The following is a 17,095-nucleotide window of genomic DNA, read 5'->3' on the forward strand; positions in this document are numbered from 1 at the left end:
AAACCCAACCTTATTAATGGCACATGCCGTCTTCTCTCGGCTGGAGCCGCTACTTGTTCTAATGATCTTGGATAGATCTTCACGAGCAGCAAGCAGATGTGCCAATGTAATCGTTGTCTTCGGTGATAGAGCATAACGCTTCGGCTGGTAAATTCTTGCTATGTCATCTGTTTTTACCTAAATGACCAAAGTTAGGGGGGAAAAGGAACCAAAGAACATTTCAGTGAAAGAACAATAAATCATAGTCTTCAGAAAGAAAAAAAAAAAGAGATCATGCACGAGCAAAGAAATGGAAAAGAGCAAAATATTAAATAGCTCATCATTTGTATGCAGAATGAAAAAAACAGACCAACAGATCCCTAAAGAACACATAACTACCAATAACAAGTCATTAAAAAAGTAACACACAAAAAAAGATTCCATCCATAGCTAATAACAAAATAGCTAAAAATAACTTTAACCAAAAATCACTTATAGGACCTTTAAGAAGGAGACATTAAGTAAAGTTTATAAAAACAAAAGGAAAACTTGAATGAATAGAGAGAAATGCCAAGTTTCTGGATAGGGACAGTGAGTAATGTCATTTTCCCACCACATTAGCTTATAAATGTATCGTAATCCTACTGGAATGGTTTGTGATAGGATGGGGAGAAAAAAGGAATCTAAAGTTAATCCAGAAGGTATATATGTAAATTCAACTAAAAGAATTTTGAAAGAGGGCTAAATATTAATATGTGATATATCATCATCAGTCTTAACAGCTAACATTTCTTGAGTAGTTATTAAATATGCCAGGATACTGTCCACTTAATAATCATTTCTAATTCTTAAAATACCTTTTAAAAAATGGTTGCTTTTATTATCCCCTTTTGCAGACGGAAAAAGAAATGAGACTGGGAAAGCTTAAACAGTTCCCCCAAAATACACAGAGTCCCAGCTGTGCCTGGGTCCAGCTGACCCTGCCTTACCCCAGGCACAGGTAGAGATAACAATACACTATCCTACCTCAGCCTAAATGGGACTGGGGGTAAAAATAGACCGATGAAACAAAATAGGCAAATGAGATTCAGAACCTCATAAATATATGAATGCAAGAAATGACAGAGAAGGCATCAAAGATCAGTGAGAAATGGGGGAAGGGGGTAAAAAAAAATCAGTGAGAAAGGAATGGATTAATTTTTAAATGGTGTTGGAATGAACTGTTGAACAACGGAACAGTAATAAGGCATACCATATAACAGAGAATTCCAAATACACTAAAGAGTTCAGTGTTTCAAGTTTTAATTTAAATTGAAAAACTTACCTATATTATAAAGATTAAAATTTCTATACATCGAAAACATAAAACCAGTGGTGTAAATATATTCCACAAATAAATCAACTAGCTAACTTCCTTAATATATAAAAAGCTCAATCAAAAGGAAAACAGGAAGACCCAAAGGGGAAAAAGGACAAGACAAAAAGAGATTTCGAAACAAGAGGAAATTCAAATGACTAATAAGCTTATGGAAAAAAGTTGAACTTCACTAATAATGAAAATATACAACTTAAAACAATGTAGTCTTTTTTAACCATCAAGTTAGCAATCAAACTGTTAATATTCTAAATATTAAAGAAACTAAAGTGAGGACAAAATTTCATTTACTCTATTGGCCAGAGTTTAAATTCATAAAAACCTTCCAGAAAACAATTTGGCCATGTGAATCAAGAGCATCAAGAGTCATAAGCTTTGGGACACCTGGGTAGCACACTCAGTTAAGCATCCAACTCTTGATCTCAGCTCAAGTCATGACCTCACAGTTTGTGGGTTCGATCCCTGTGTCAGGCTCTGCACTCTCGCTCTCTCAAAAAAATAAACTTAAAAAAAAAATTTTTTTTTTTTAAAAAGAGTCATAACCTTTGACACAGTAAACTTCCACTTAGGAATCCACCATAGGAATATACTTCGAAATTTACAAATAAAAATTACATATATTAATATTCCTAGCAATTAACACAGGAAAAAAATGTATAAAATAAAAAAGTAAACTATGGCATTAATATATGATAAAATATAATGCAGCCATAAAAAGGATACTGAAAGGAAGTACTGTTATATTTGTTATATTCAAAAACAACGGATGAATCTTGAAAGCATTATGCTAAGGAGCCAGACATAAAATGCCACATAGTGTATGATTCCACTTATAAGAACTGTCAGAATAGGTAAATCCAAAGAGACAGAAAGCAGATCATAGTGGCAGCTGCCAGAGAATGGGTACATGTTTCTTTTTAGGGTGATGGAAATGTTCTGGAACTAGACAGTAGTAATGGTTACAAAAATATAGTAAATAAACTAAAAGCCACTGAACCGTACATACACTTTACGATGGTGAATCATATCTCAAAAAAAAGAAATAAATTAAAAATTAACTTAAAAAGAGTATTAAAACTTTTAGAGATACAGGACAATGATCACAATATGTTCAGTGAAAAAAGCAAACTATAAAATTATACTCACAGTCCTATCTCAATACTAACAAAGTAACAGAGAAAAGAAATCAGATTATCCATACTAATATATATATAATCCTTCTGAAGGGCAACTCTGCAGTATGCATCAAAAGTATTAAAATCTACTTATACATATTATTTCATCAAAAAATCCCATTTTAGAAATGTATTATGGACATGAACAAATATTCAGCTCCAAGGATTTCATTAAGGGTCAAACAGATAAAATTAAAGAAAACCTCAATACCAACAGAGTATACCTAGATGATAAAATATCCTGCAGAGTTTAAATGCTGTAGAACAATATTTTATGAGTCATTCGACAATCTCAGACACATGAAATAGGGGGGAAATAATAATAATGTGTTAAATTTAACAAGAAAACCTGGGGTCCAATGCATGTATTCATATAATCAATTGAAAAGGATCAAATGAAAAGACAAGCTGACCCTAAGAAAAAGAATTTTTGAAAATCATCCAAACTAAGGAATAAAGAACAAAAACACAACCTCCTTTACCTAAAACATGATGAAAAAAAACCAAGATGAGAAGATAAATATCAAGTTACTTCCTACAGGCATATTTTCTCAAAGTCCCCAAGATGAAGGCTAGTAAACAGTCAACGTGTCCATGAGTCCATGCCACTCCAAATGTTCAAAGAAAACAACCTGTCAAAAGTTGTTTTTGAGCCTGCCAGCTCAGGTCATAATCTGTGCTAACAGCTCAGAGCCAGGAGCCTGCTTCAAATTCTGTGTCTCAGTCTCCCTCTGCCCCCTGCTCATGCTCTATCTCTCTCTCAAAAATAAACATTAAAAAAAATTAAAAAAAAAACTCGTTTTGGATTTCTGTGTAAACTTAAGGTCCATACTGAAAGTATCCTAAATTAGTATATTAAGATCCTTTTAGTGCATTACATTTCATAGTTTTCCTTATATTCTTAAATTCCTTTTCATCATTAAAATTCTATCAGGTTAAGCTGAAGACCCAATATATAAACAAACTATTAAATTTATAAAACTGGTACCTCCCATACAGTGATTGACACATATGAGGTGCTGAATAAATGTTTTTTGAAAGAAAATACATGAATGACAGCTCTACAACTCTGCCTTATAGCTATTCTATGATTCCTATGCTCAAATGTTTCTCAGAGGACAGTTCAGATGGTGGCATGGGAGGATCCTGAACTCACTACCACCACTGGTCAAAACAAATATGAAACTACATATAGAATAATTCCCTCAAAAAAAAGTCCTGAAAACTAAATGAACAGAGCCTCCACAAGGAGGAACTAAGAGGAATCAAAGTGGCAGAGACCTCCTCCCCTCCCAGAGGGGGGAAAAAACCCACACCACAACACAGCAATCCACAGACAGGAAAGAATTTCAAAAACATGGAACTTCTTCCTGAGGAGTGAAGGGTTGGAGGTCCACACAGGTACTCCAACCTTTAGATCCTGCACAAGAGAGAAGAGAGCCCCAAAGCCAGACTTTCAAAACAGAGATTACATCCAGGAAAACCACAGAGCTACAGGGAACAGAGAACCTGCTCTTAGAGGGCTCATGCTGCTCAGACAGGCAGGCAATTGCTAAGACACACTCTAGAGACGGAAAACACCGTCAGGGGCCCTTTTGAAGATCACATTCTACTTTGCTAGTGCTGATGCTAGCAGGTGCCATCTTGGAACTCTCAATCTAACATGCTAATGCTGCTGGCCCCCCACTGAAAGCCTCACCCACTGGTCAAGTCCTAGAATAGGGAGGTATACGTAGCTCACACAGAAAATGCCTCTTGAGCATGTGGCTCTGGTGATGAGGAGGGAGTGCACTTCTGGGCCCCACAGGACATCTCCTATATAAAACCACTCCTTTAAGACCAGGAGAGGTAGCCAATTTGCTCAACACATAGAAACAGAGTCAGACAAAATGAGGAAACACAGAAATATATTCCAAATAAAAGAACAAAACAGAGGCGCCTGGGTGGCTCAGTCGGTTGAGTGCCCAACTTCAGCTCAGGCCATGATCTCACAGTTCATGGGTTCAAGTCCCGTGTCAGGCTCTGTGCTGACAGCTTGCTCAGAGCCTGGAGGCTGCTTCAGATACAGTGTCTCCTCTCTCTGCCCCTCCCCGACTTGTGCGCTGTCTCACTCTGTCTCTCAAAAATAAAGAAATGTAAAAAAAAAAAAAAAAAAAACTAAAAAAAAAAAAGAACAAAACAAAACCTCAACAAAAGCTCTTAATGAAACAGAAGTTATGTGAAACAGTTCAAAGTCAATGGGCATAAAGATGCTCATCAAACTCAGAAGAATGGATGAAGTGTAAGACAGTACTACTGTTCAAAAGTGTAAGACAGTATTAATCAGAGCTGAAACATGCAACAGATGAAACAAAAAAGACAGAGGGAATCAAAAAGCATATTAGATGATAAAGAAGAACAGAAAGTGACCTGGAAGATAAGGTACTGTAAATCACCACCATCAGAACAACAAAAAGAAAAAAGAACTTTTAAAAATGAGGATAGTTTAAGGGACCTCCAAGACATCAAATGTACTAATATTCACATTCTAGGGGTTCCAGAATGAGAAAAGTGGAAAAAACAGGCAAGAAAACTTATTTGAAAGAATAATGGCTGAATATTTCCCTAACCTGGGGAAGGAAACAGACATTCAGGTCCAGGAAGCAAAGAAAAACCCAAATAAAGAGATCCATACCATTGCACATTGATAATTAAAATATCAAAATTTAAAGATAAAGAGAGAAACTTACAGGCAAGAAGTGAAAAACAACTAGTTATATACAAGGAAACTCTCATAACGCTATCAGCTGATTTTTCAGCAAAAAGCTTGCAGACCGGAAGGGAGTGACATGATATATTCCATGTGCTGAAAGGAAAACTTACAACCAAGAATATGCTATCCAGCACAGTTATCATTCAGGATTGACAGGGAGGTAAGAGTTTCCCAGACAAGATGAAGTTAACAGAGTTCATCAACACTTGCCAGATCCCAAAAGAAACATTAAAAGGATTCTTTAAGTAGAAATAAAAGGCCATAACTAGAAATAAGGAAATATATGAAAGAAAAAAATCTCACTGGTAAAAGCAATTACATAATAAAGGTAGGGAGTGGATCAACCACTTATAATGCTAGTATGAAAGCTAAAAGACAACAGTAGTAAAAACAACTATAACTACAATAATTAGTTAAGGGATATATAAAATAAAATGACACAACATATGATGCCAGAAGCATAAAACACTGGTGGCAAGGCAGAGTATGCATTCATTAACATATTCTAAGTGACCATCAACTTAAAATAGACCACTATATATACAGGTTATATGTGAAACTCATAGTAACCATAACCAAAAACCTTATTAACAGATACACAAAAAATAAAGCAAAGAGAAGCTAAACCTAACACTAAAGAAAGGCATCAAACTACAGGGAAAGAGAGCAAGGGAAGAAGACAGGGAAGAACTATAAAAATAACCAGAAAACAATGAACAAAATGGCAATTAAGTACATACCTATCAATAGTTACTTTAAATGTTAATGGAACAAATTCTCCAATCAAAAGGTACCTGTACGTTTTGAACAGATAAAAGAACAAGGACCATTTATATGCTGCCTACATGACACTCACTGTAGATCTAAAGATAAAAAAGGATGAAAGTGATGGAATAAAAAAAGGTATTCCATTCAAATGGAAATGAAAACTGGATACCAATACTTTTATCAGACAAAACAGACTTTAAAACAAACACCATAACAGAAGATAAACAGGGGTATTGCACAATGAAAAGGAGGTCAATCCAACAGAAGGATATAACATTTGTAAATATTTATGTACCCAACAAGAAAGTACCTAGATATATAAAGCAAATATTAACAGACATAAAAGGAAAAGTTGAGAGCAACACAATAATAGTGGGGGACTTTAACTCCCCACTTACACCTATGGATAGATCATCCAGATAGAAAAATCAACAAGGAAACAATGGCCTTAAACAACACATTAGACCAAATGGACTTAATAAATATATACAAAACTTTACATAAAAAAGCAGAACATACATTCTTTTCAAATGCACACAAAAAATTCCCCAGGACAGATGGCATGTTAGGCCACAGAAATCTCAATAAATTTAAGAAGACTGAAGTCCTAGAAGGTACCTTTTCCAAACACAACAGCACGAAACTAGAAATCAATTACAAGAAGAAAATCAGAGGTGTGCCTGGGTGGCTAAGTTGGTTAAGATTCAACTTGGGTTCAGGTCATGATCTCATGGTCTGTGGGTTCAAGCCCTACATTGGGCTCTGTGCTGACAGCTCAGAGCCTGGAGCCTACTTCTGATCTTGTGTCTCCCTCTCTCTCTGCCCCTCCCCTGCTCGTTCTCTCTCTCAAAAATAAATAAGCATTAAAAAAAAAAAAAAAAAGAAAACCTGAAAAAATAAACGTGTGGAATTAAACGTGTTAAAAAAAAAAAAAACAAAAAACAATGAGTCAACAAAGAAATCAAAGAAAAAAATAAAAAAATACTGGGACAATGAAAATGGAAACACAATATTCCAAAATCCTTGGGATAAAACAAAAGCAGTTCTAAGACAGAAGTTCACAGCAATAAAGGCTTACCTCAAAAAACAAGAGAAACCTCAAATATTCTACACCTAATGGAACTAGAAAAAGGAGAACAAAGCCCAAAGTTAACAGAGGAAGGAAATAATAAAGATCAAAACAGAAATAAATGCACTAGAGATTAAAAAACAAAAAACAAAAAACAGAAAACATCAATGGAACAAAGAGCTGGTTATTTGAAAAGATAAACAAAATTGATAAACCTTTTGCCAGACTCATCCAAAAAAAAACCTTTTGCCACACTCATCCAGAAAATATCCCAAACAGAACTAAGAAGTGAAAGAGAAATTACAATTGGTAGCATTGAAATACAAAGGACCCTAAGAGATGATTATTGAACAATTATATGCCAACAAATTGGACAACTCAGAAGAAATTAATAAATTCCTAGAAACATACAATCTTCCAAGACTGAGTCATGAAGAAAGAGAAAATCTGAATAGACTGATTATTAGCAATGAAGTTGAATCAGGAATCAAACAACTCCCAACAAAAAAAGTTCAGGATCAGACAGCTTCAAAGCTAAATTCTACCAAACATTCAAAGAGTTAATCATCATTCCCTTCTCAAATTATTCCATAAAACTGAAGAGGATGGAATGTTTCCATACTCATTTTACAAGGCCACCATAACCCTGAAACCAGACAAAGGCACTAACAAAAAAATTTCAGGCCAATATCCCTGATAAACACAGATACAAAACTCCTCAACAAATGATTAGCAAAACGAATTCAACACTACATTAAAATGAATATACACCATAATCAAGTGGGATTTATTCTACAGACACAAGATGGTTTAACATCTGTAAATCAAACAAGATACATCACATTAACAAAATGAAGGATGAAAATCTTATGATTGGGCAGGAAGCCTGGGTGGCTCAGTTTGTTAAACATCTGACTTTTGATTTCAGCTCAGGTTATAACCTCACAGTTCTGAGACTGAGCCCGCATCAGGGTCCATGCCCAGCCTGGAACCTGCTTAAGATGCTCTCTCCCTCTCCGTCTGTCCTTCCCCTCTTACACATACACTCTCTCACACTCTTTCTAAAAAAAAAAAAAGAAAGAAAGAAAACATCATATGATCGATCATCTCAATAGATGCAGAAAAAAACATCTGACAAAATTCAACATCCATTAATGATAAAAACTCTCAACACAGTGGGTAACATACCTCAACAAAATAAAAGCCATATAAGACCAAACCTTTGCAAACATCACACTCAACAGTGAAAAGCTGAAAGACTGCCCTCTAAGATGGAGGAAGTCCTAGCCAGGGCAATTAGGCAAGGAGGGGAAAAAAATGTGGCATTCAAACTGGAAAGCAGCAGCAAAACTGTCATTAAGTGTAGATGACCTGATATTGTATCCAGAAAATCCTAAAGACTCCACCAAAAAACTATTAAAACCAATCAATGAACTCAGTAAAGTTGTATGATAATATAAAGAAATCTGTTGTTTGTATATATTAGTAACAACTACCTGAAAGAGTTATTAAGAAAACAAATCTATTTACAACTGCATAAAAAAAACAAATCAAAACCCTAGGAATAAAGGCTTAGGAATAAAATTTACCAATGAGGGGAAAAACTTGTACAGTGAAAATTACAAGACACTGATGAAAGCAACTGAATACAAATAAATGGAAAGATGTACCATGCTCATGAATCAGAAGAATTATTATTATTAAAATGTCCATACTACCCAAAGCAATCTACAGATTCAATGCAATCTCTATCAAAACCCCAACGGTATTTTTCACAGAACCAGAATACCACTACTATAAAATAGTACTAAAATTCCTATGTAACCAGAAAAGGCCCCAATTCGCAAAAGCAATTGTGAAAAAGAACAAAACTGTACATATCATGTTCCCTGATTTTAAACTGTACATAAACTATAATAATCAGAACAGTTTGGTAGTACAAAAACCAGAAACATAGATCATCTTAACACAATAGGGAGTCCAGAAATAAATGCATGCTTTACCGTCAATCTACAACAAAGAAGGCAAGAATATACAATGTGGAAAGGACAGTCTGTTCAATAAATGGAAAACTGGACAGCTACATGTACAAAAACGAACCTGGACTATCTTCTTACACCATACACAAAAATAAACTCAAAATGGATTAAACGCTTAAATTAAGACCTGAACCCATAAAATTCCTGGAAGAAAACAATTAGTAAACTATTTGGTATCAGTCTCAGCAGTATTTTTTCAATCTGTCTTCCCAGGCAAGGACTGCAAAAGCAAAAATAAACAAATGAGATGACATCAAAGAGGACACCTTCTTCATAGCAAAGGAAATCAATAGAACCAAACAGCAACCTACTGAAGGTATGGTTGAAAGGATATTACCAATAAGGGTTTAACATCCAAAATATATAAAGGACTCATTCAACTCAGTATCCAAAAAAATCGTATTAAAAAGGCAGAGGACCTACATAGACATTTCTTCAAAGAAGACCTACAGATGGCCAACAGGCACATGAAAAGATGTTCAGTATCACTCATCATCAGTGAAATACAAATCAAAACCACAATGAGATAACATCTCATACCTGTCAGAATGGCTATTATCAAAAAGACAAGAAATAAAAAATGTTGGCAACAATGTGGAGAAAAGGGAACCCTCGTGCACTGTTGGTGGAAACATAAATTGGTGCAGAAACTGTGGAAAACATTATGAAGGGTCCTCAAAAAATTAAAAATAGGAACTACCATATGATCCAGCAATACCACTTCTGGCTATTTACCCAAAGGAAAAAACCCACTAATTTGAAAAAATACACGCACCCCTATGTTCACTGCAGCATTACTTATAATAACCAAGATAAGGAAGCAACCTATCGGGGGACACTGATAGATGAATGGATAAAAAAAAGATGTGGAGAGACTGTCTGTGTGTATACACATATATATAAACAAATAATGGAATATTATTCAGACATAATAAAGAATGAAGTCTGGCCATTTGCAACAACATGAGTGGATCTAGAGGGTTTAATGCTAAGTGAAATAAGCCGAACAGAGAAAGGTAAATACCCTACGATTTTACTTATATGTGAAATCTAAAAAGCAAAGCACACAGCTTTTCAATGTCTTGCTCTTAATATGAGCAACCAAGAACCATCCTGCATTTGAGGAAAACCACCATAAGCAAGAGACTAAGAAAAACCAATAAAAAATTACGCTGGAGGAAACACAGATAATATAAGACCCCTTTTTTTTTAATTTTTCATTTTTATTTAAGATGATAATGCATCCATAAAACAAGAAAAAAATATGAAAAAAAGGAAAACTACAGAATCAAAAAGATTCCCTGGAAATTAAAAAATGATGGCAGAAACAAAAATTCGATACCAAATACAAAATAAAATTGAGGGCATTTCTAAGAAAACGTATCAAAAAAGGAAAACAGATAGAAAATGGGAGAAAAAATAAAGCAACTTAAGTGGATGTATACGGGATGTCCAAAATCTGACTAGTAAGAATTTCAGAAAGAGAAAATAAAACAAAATGAAAGAGATTAATGAAGAAAAATATAAAAGATAAGAGTCTATACATTTACTCTTACCTTAAGATAAGGTCCATTTACTGTTTTAGCACAATGAATGGAAAAGACCCATACGAACACTTACTATGAAATTTCAGAACTCCAAAGCTAAAGAAAAAGCCCAAAAGTTTCCCAAGAAAAAATTTTTAAAGTTATCCAAAAGGACACAGAACTACATCAGGTTTCTCACCAGTAGCACGAAACACTAGAAAACAATGAATCAATGCCTTCAGTATTTTTAGGGAAAAAATAGGTTCAACCTAGATTTTTATATTTACCCACACTATCAATCAAATGTAACAAGAGAATAAATATATTTTCAGAATGCAAGGATTCAGAAAAATCACCTCCTATGGTGGTAAGGAAGATGAGGTGTCTGGTAAATTAAAAAAACAGCTCCCCTAATGATGTCCACATCCTAATTCCTGGAATATGTTACCTGACAGCTGTAGATGTGATTAATTCAAAGATATTCAGATACAAACATTATCCTGTACTATGTGAGTGGGCCCAGTATAATCACAAGAATACTTGTAAGAGAGACACAAAAGGTGATGTGACAATGGAAACAGAAAGACTGGAAGATCTTACACTACTAGTTTTGAAGATAAAAGGATGACGTCACGAGTCGAGTCAAGGTATGCAGGTAGCATTAAGAAGCTAGAAAATACAAAGGAAAGAGATTCTCCCCTATAGTATCTGGAGGAATGCAACCTTGCTAATACCTTCATTTTAGGACTTCTGATCTCTAGAACTATAAGAATAAATGTTCATTATTTAAGCCACTAAGTGTATGCTAATTTGTTACAGCAGCCATAGTAAACCAATACAAAACACCACGTAGAAACAGAGACCACTTAAGAACCAAGACAGGCAAAGCACACCAACAATCAGCAGAACCCACACGTATGAGACAACCATCTTGAATATTCCAGCCCAGTCCCAGCATCAGCTGAAGGAAGCTGCACAAGTGCCCCAGCTGATACAACATGGGGTAGAATTGCCTAGTCAATACAAAAAAAACATAACGATAACGATGACGACGATGATGATGGTATGATATGTGAGAGTAAGAGGCACCAGATTTACCATCCCACCTGAAACAAAAGTGGACAACCCATGTGAACTAGTGATTTCCACACACTGGACATCAAGGAGCACAGAACAGTTATCCCTGAAACAGGGGACGCAAATGATGCGAGCCCTATTAACTGTCCCAGCTAACTGTCTGGAGAGTTTCTAGACTATGATGCAGAGTGGGGCAGGGTACCCAGATGAAGCTTGAATACAGTTTAAAGGCATAAAATGGGAGTGATGGGAGACAGCTCTCTAGAAAGCTATGTGATAAATCCATTATTTGGGAATGCCCCCACCATCCAACCTCCTCTTAAACCAGAACACAGTCCAGAACCTTACAACACCTTTCAGAAGACTTGTTCTGGCATCAGGACTACCTACACCTATTCCAATGGTCTCCTTTCTTGACCGGTTGTTTACTGTATCCATCTCACTGCCTCATATGACACCCCTTCTTTTATGCCTATCATTGCATAAATCACAACATGTAGTAGTTTAAAATCAATGTGAAAACATTTGGAAAGAAATCAAGATATCTGCAAACAGGGATTTACAAAAGACTAGGATCATTATGTAAGAGCAGTAGTTGGCCCGGGCATGTGCTTCAGAGTAAGTGGTAAGTGCAAATGTGGCACAATTACATAATGACAAACAGTGCAGCCTGAAGAGCTGTCACAGAGTACCACCTACAGGACACAAATGGGAAAACAGCCCTACCTTTGCTCTATCAGACCAACCAAAGGACTGCACTGTCACATCTAATCGTTTCATCAACATCCGCCGGCGGCATTCATATTCACAGGAAAGAGCTTCATTGATTCTTTCTAGTTGTTCCTAAAGAATTCAGAAACAAAAATCATAAACTTTACACTCTGTATATACAGAAATTTGAAAACTGTGGTCAAAACCTCCTGATTCGAAAGATACTGTACCTGGTAACCATTTTCTGATCCCATGAGCCTTTAAGGTAAATTTTTTTAATAATAAAGAGTATCTGAGAGAACATTCATGATATTCAGAAGATACTAAACATATGAATTAAACTCTACAACTGGGAGACTTTACCTCATCTTCAATCAAGCGTTTTAAGTAAAACATCTACTTGCTAAGTGGTCTGGACCAATAAGGAAAGAAAATACCAAAAATTTCCACCTTGTTGGCTTTTGAGCTACTATCTTTTTCTAATCACAACTATGCTAACATACTGGGTGCTATCTATACTCTTGGCCAATTAATAATCTGAAATGTCAGGACCTATTACTCAAGGATGTCAATCCATTTTAATTCTCTAAAGTAATAAAGGCATGCTACCCATTGTAAAATCTAGGTGTCCACTAAAAAAATTAAGTCATATTCACTAATTTAATTACATAAAGCGAATAAAGCAAGGTATTTTACCGCCTGTTCCAGATTTAAATCAATTTTCAGCAGTGGTTTTCCCACATGATTTTTCTGGACTTTTGAGAGAATATCCTTCACCTAAAAGTAAATATAAAAGATTGTGAAAAAGTATATCCCTAATTTAAAACAACATTATCCTTAAAATGCTGTTTTGAATGCTGAAGAATAAGTGAAATGTTAAAGTAAAATAAATGAAATATACCTTCACGTACTAGGAAAGAATATCAGCACAGTGCAGAGTATCTTCTTTTCCAGAATAAGAAATAATGTATATAGACGAGTAAAGAAGTAGCTACTGAAAGGTTTTACTATGAGAATCTGTGTGGCCTTATGTGAAATAATTTGGGGAGCTTCTCCTTGAAATGGCACACTCTTATGCATACTTCTGTATACATGCCAAGTGCAAGCATTCTGGTTTCATTGTTCAGCAAAACGCAAGAGAGCAAGTCCTCTAAATTATAGTCACCACATACACATTTCATAACTTTTGCAAAGCCACTAATTTGAATTACTTGCAACACTTTTGTTTTAGTAAAGAAGTTATTAGACATTTGTTTTTGCTCTAGCAATATCAGCCATTCCAATAACAGTAATTTATCCCGAACAAAACGACTGAGAAATGATAGCTTAAGTTGGGCTCACCCTAACGGAAGAAATTTTCATTATCTAAAAACAATTTCAAAACAGAATGATATATCTACAGTTTCTTAGTTATAAGGTACAATCAAGACAGTTCAGATTTTGAGGAATATCAAACTTATTTAATGTTAAGGGCATTCTTTAAGAAAAAGTTAAAAACCATGAACACAAAATTAACTTGGAAACTGCTGGTAGTGATGGGGAGTGACTGTAAATGGACAGAAGGTTTCTTTGGAGGCTGATGGAAATGTTCTAAAATTAGATTTTGATGATGGTTGTACTCTCTAAATAAAATTCATTTAATTATCTATTTTAAGTGAGTGAAGTTTATGACATGTAAACTCTACCTTGAGAAAGCTATTTTTTTAAAAATTAGCTTAGAAAGACTTGTACAAATGAGGCCCCAAAGCTTAAGCTCTATTATAGCTTCGTGGCAAATCTACTCTACAACAATACAATTCTTACTTATTATAAAGAATTAACTTATTTTCTTAAGATACTCAACTTCTGTAGATTTCCCAACTATTGCAAACACCTCCAATTTTGATTATTTCATATGTTACTAAAAGTCTGAGTTGTAACTCCTCACTCGAGAGGGATTCTGAATGTTTACTTATAACTTCTTACATGTAATCATGCTCAGTTCCATTCCCAGGATTTCAACATTGGACAACTGTTTCAGTAAGTTTGAGAGTTCAACTCAAATAGAGAGGAAGTTAAGAGCACAGACTCTGGAAGTTGCCTGTATTTAAACTTCAGGTCTGCCACTACTACTTAGAAACTTGCTTGTCCAATTTATTCCATCTTTCAGCACCTCAGTTTCCTCATATGGCTGTTGTAGATAATAGCAACTACCTCATTATATGTGATGTGAGAATTAAATGAATTATTATATGTAAACATTTACAACAGTAAATGTATATGTTTGCCATTAATATTACTATAATTACTTTAGAGTCACACTTGAACAGCTTCAAGTTAGAAAACACTAATTTTCTTTCCCAATGGTGACAAAGCATATTCAATAAGGAATGGAGAACAAAGTCCTTTTAGGAAAATATTTGGCCACAATGGCCACAGTAGCAAGTACCTTCAGATTAGCCTGACAGCACTTGAACGTAGGCATTATGCATAGCCTACTTCAAGTAGAGAAACAACAGGTTCAGGGATATTTTTAATTGTAACTGAGACCCATAAAAAAGAAAAGCCTTTTGGGGATCTATATGTAGAAGCACAGGAAGATTAGAAAAAGCCTAGATATCTGTCTCAAGGTGAAATTATCCCAGACATTTTAGCCAACCCTAGATCATTCTTAATCCAGAGGAAAAGAGAAAAGCATTGAAGAGTAACTTGTTAACTCCATAACGCTTTTGAGTGATTCAAAAAGAGTTTATTCTTTGGTCTGCAGGTTCCACAAAAAGAAAAAATGTTTTTAAAATTGTGTTTTCATCTTAATGACACCAAAATTCTGTTATGTTCAATTAAGACAAATCTTTTTATCTTTTCAGTTCCTAAATTATCAATGCAGGAATATTTTATCCAAGAATTTAGTATAACACAGCATGTATAAAAATGGAGCTTTAACCTGTTCTTGAGAGTAAGAACGTTCTTTTCCTTTAAAATGAATCCTGTGTTATTCCCCTTGAGGAATCCTAGGAAATAGGCTGGAATTTGGACTGCAAGGGTAGCATTCTCTCTAATATGTGGCTCAACAAGGAAGAAGAGTAGTTTATTAATTGAAGAGAAAATTTCACAAAGTTTGAGGTACACAGCTTGTGGTTGTTTTTAACTACATCAGGATATTTATTCATTCATTTTCTATACAACAAACATTTCCTAAACACCTATCCACCAGAAATTGTGATTGCTCACTGCCAAAGACAGCCACATTACAATTCTATTAACAATAACCATTTTTTTAAAAATGTAGTTTGCCTTCAACTTTGGATTACTCTACTTCTTTCATTATACTACATTCTAACTTTACTTAGGAAAGGGATCCTTTAACTTGCAAAGTGATTTCTACCACAGAATACTCTTGCAAAGCCTAAAGACCCTCACTCATTAAGATCTGATTCCTGAATATTAGCTATTGGCAAATTAAGTCACATACGCATATGAACTCAGAATCCAAAATTTACTTTACAGGAAGATAAACTTCTCTTGAAATGGAATGCATCTTAAAGGAAATATTTTCATTTTCAGTACGTTTACATGTTAGCATTTAGTTCCATTTTTGGGAAATGAAAAATAAATACGATACCTTTGATTCCACTTGGTTTAGCATAAGCGGAATGTCAGAAGTTGCTGACTTAGGTACACCAAGAGTATCACAGATAGCTTCAACTTCTTGATAAATTTCACTGTTTTTATCTAATTGAGAATTTTTACGTTTCTTATTCTGTAGTATCTGTAAAGCTTGAAGCTCTGTACTTAAAAACACTATAAGAAAAAAAGGAAAAATGAATAATGTTAAAACATGCAAGAACTTCTTAAAAATCCCACTTTTAGGTATATATCCAAAGGAACTGAAATCAGGATCTCAAAGAGATTTGCACTGCCCTGTTCTCTGCAGTACTGTTCACAATAGCCAAGATATGGTAACAATTTAAGTGCCCTTCAACAGGTGAATAAAGAAAATGTGGTATATACATACAACGGAATATTACTCAGCCTTAAAAAAAAAAAAAAAAAAAGGAAATCCAGCCATTTGCGACCACACAGATGAAACTGAAGGACACTAGGCAAAGGGAAATAAGCCAAACACAGGACAAATACTATGCAATATCACTTTTCTGAGCAATCTAACACAGTCAAATTCATAAAGCAGAGAGTAGAATGGTGGTGGCCAGGGGCTGGGGGAGGGGGAAAACTGGAAGTTATCAAATATAAATTTCTGAAAAACAGGTGATCTGTTTTAATGAAGCTTTCAAATCAGAAGGACTTGGCAGAGTCCTCACAAGCAAAGTCTGATAAATTTTGGTCAATTATACAAGATGATTTAGTCCCAGAGACCAACTTTATAGGAAAGTGACTAGTTAACAATAATACTGTATCATATACTTAAAAATTTGCTAAGGGGATGCCTGGGTGGCTTAGTCGGTTAAGCTTCTGACTTCAGCTCAAGTCATGATCTTAAAGTTCTGGAGTTCGAGCCCTGCATCGGATCCTGCACTGACAGCTCAGAGCCTGAAGCCTGCTTCAGATTGTGTGTGTCTGTCTCTCTGCCCCTCCCCTGCTCATGCTCTGTCTCTCAAAAATAAACATTAAAAAAAAATTTTTTTTT

At 35.0% G+C, this 17,095-nt stretch overlaps 1 protein-coding gene across 1 annotated transcript in view; it reads right to left on the minus strand.

The window, feature by feature from the left end:
- FAM98B (family with sequence similarity 98 member B) overlaps nt 1–17,095 on the minus strand; it is a 36,941-nt gene that overhangs the window by 3,366 nt on the left and 16,480 nt on the right. Inside the window, exons 4-7 of the mRNA XM_045450076.1 lie at nt 16,073–16,251; nt 13,168–13,248; nt 12,487–12,603; nt 10–177 (exon numbers count right to left, since the gene is read on the minus strand). Coding sequence (XP_045306032.1) covers nt 10–177; nt 12,487–12,603; nt 13,168–13,248; nt 16,073–16,251 — 545 coding nt within the window. The remainder of the gene's footprint in view (nt 1–9; nt 178–12,486; nt 12,604–13,167; nt 13,249–16,072; nt 16,252–17,095) is intronic.

The sequence above is a fragment of the Leopardus geoffroyi genome, chromosome B3 (assembly GCF_018350155.1).
Source record: "Leopardus geoffroyi isolate Oge1 chromosome B3, O.geoffroyi_Oge1_pat1.0, whole genome shotgun sequence".
Taxonomy (NCBI): domain Eukaryota; kingdom Metazoa; phylum Chordata; class Mammalia; order Carnivora; family Felidae; genus Leopardus; species Leopardus geoffroyi.